This window comes from Pundamilia nyererei, unplaced genomic scaffold (genome assembly GCF_000239375.1).
Source record: "Pundamilia nyererei isolate P.nyererei 1_Seehausen unplaced genomic scaffold, PunNye1.0 scaffold00207, whole genome shotgun sequence".
In the NCBI taxonomy this organism is placed as follows: Eukaryota; Metazoa; Chordata; class Actinopteri; order Cichliformes; family Cichlidae; genus Pundamilia; species Pundamilia nyererei.
Window position 1 is genome coordinate 162,368 of NW_005187608.1, and position 1,763 is coordinate 164,130.

Below are 1,763 nucleotides of genomic sequence, written 5' to 3' on the forward strand. Positions count from 1 at the left end.
GTGTGTGTGTGTGTGTGTGTGTGTGTGTGTGTGTTAATCCTAAATTACAGCAAACTGTCATTGCCTTCGCGTCACACCTGAACAGAGCCTCACGCAGCGTCTCTGTAGCTACTGTTTGTGAGGGAAGCCTCGACAACCTTAGGAAGCCAGGCCGACTCCCGTTTCAGTTCGCCTGGACGCTCTCTCCTATTCGCAGTTCGACGGCCGAGCTTGAGAAAGGAAGGAGTGCTGTCAACCTGCGACAGGAGACATTGAGGCAGAGACGGACTACTGCTTCAGTTCCAGAGCCCAGACATGCTGAGGCCATCCCGTCCGCCCCTTACTTTTCTTATCGCCCGCTGACGAGGAGGACGACGAGGAGTTGGAGGACGAAGTCTTCGAGATCTCCACCTGTAAAAACATGAAATTTATCCTTAGTATTTTATTTATTGATACATCTACTCTTTCTGTCGATGCGCAATACTTCAGACTACTACTACAATACCGAACGCACCTAAATTTTATTGATGTCTTGAATGTCTTAAATTGTAGGCAGCCTGTGTCACTGTGTAAAATAATGACAACGATGAGAAATACCCCAGCTACTGTGTACCACGCAGTATTAACGAATGGGTGGAATAGCCACTGTTAACATGAATAAAATAAAATAAAATAAAATAAAATAAATACATTTGAATAGGAATTCATATTTATTTTTTATTTTTGTTTTTTCCAACTAAGCTTGCGTTTTCAAAAGCCCCAAACGCTGCCCGTTATGACGTATTAGGCCTGATCAAAATAAGTTAGAATATATATATTCAGAGTACAACAGCAATATAGTAAACAGAAGAGCAGTTAGAAGAATAGACTTTGCTATGTTGGTAAAAATAAATAAATAAATAAATAAATAACCACTTTCGCGCAAATGCAGGCACAAAGTGGGGAACAGAGAGAAACTTTCGTTTCGAGGTTTCGTTCATCCCTTACCCAGGCCTTAGGGACTTTGTTGTCTGTTTTTCTTTAACAACGACGACAATAATAATAATAATAATAATAATAATAATAATAATAATAATAATAATAATAAAAAAAAATAATAATAATAATAATAGACCTCCTTAACAAGCCAAATGAGATAATCATTTTTAATGAATGAACGGCGTCTATGTAATTGGGATACTGTACATGTCAGGGGAAAGAATCCAATGCGAATCATAAATTGACTCTATCTGTAGCAATGAGCGCTGACGACTCCTCAGTCCGGCTTAATGTTTTCCTTCTTCCATCAAACTCCATAAAAACGCGACACTACGCTTTGAGCGAAGACAGCCTGCTCTAATTCTGCAGCGGTAAACCATCTGCAGCTTTAGTGCACACATAATCCACCAACCTCGATCCATCCTACACAAGAGGGGAAAAGAAACAAAGTAACTAGTTCTGAACTCGAGCGATTACCTGAAGCCGTGGCGTTCAGACCTTTTTGAACGGCTTTAAAACGCCACGCAGAGAATATAAAGTACAAGTCAAAGAGGACAGGCCACCTGCAACCCCCCCGAGCTGAAATAGAGGAAGTGATTTTATTCTTCAGGCAAAGTGACAAATTTTAATATGCAACTATGACTATGAATTTTTTATATTAGATAAGTAAAAAAAAGAGAATTCGTATTTCCAACCAGCAAAACTTACGCTAACAAAACAACTCTGAGTTTAGGGAGACTCTGGTTAGACAAAGAAGCACTTATTGGCAAATATTGCGCTTTGTTTACGAAATATTTTGTTTATGC

At 39.4% G+C, this 1,763-nt stretch overlaps 1 protein-coding gene across 1 annotated transcript in view; it reads right to left on the reverse strand.

Moving 5' to 3' along the window:
- Positions 1–6: 6 nt before the first annotated feature.
- hand2 (heart and neural crest derivatives expressed 2) overlaps positions 7–1,763 on the reverse strand; it is a 5,157-nt gene continuing 3,400 nt past the window's right edge. The window contains exon 2 of the mRNA XM_005747874.1: positions 7–390. Coding sequence (XP_005747931.1) covers positions 268–390 — 123 coding nt within the window. The 3' untranslated portion in view covers positions 7–267. The remainder of the gene's footprint in view (positions 391–1,763) is intronic.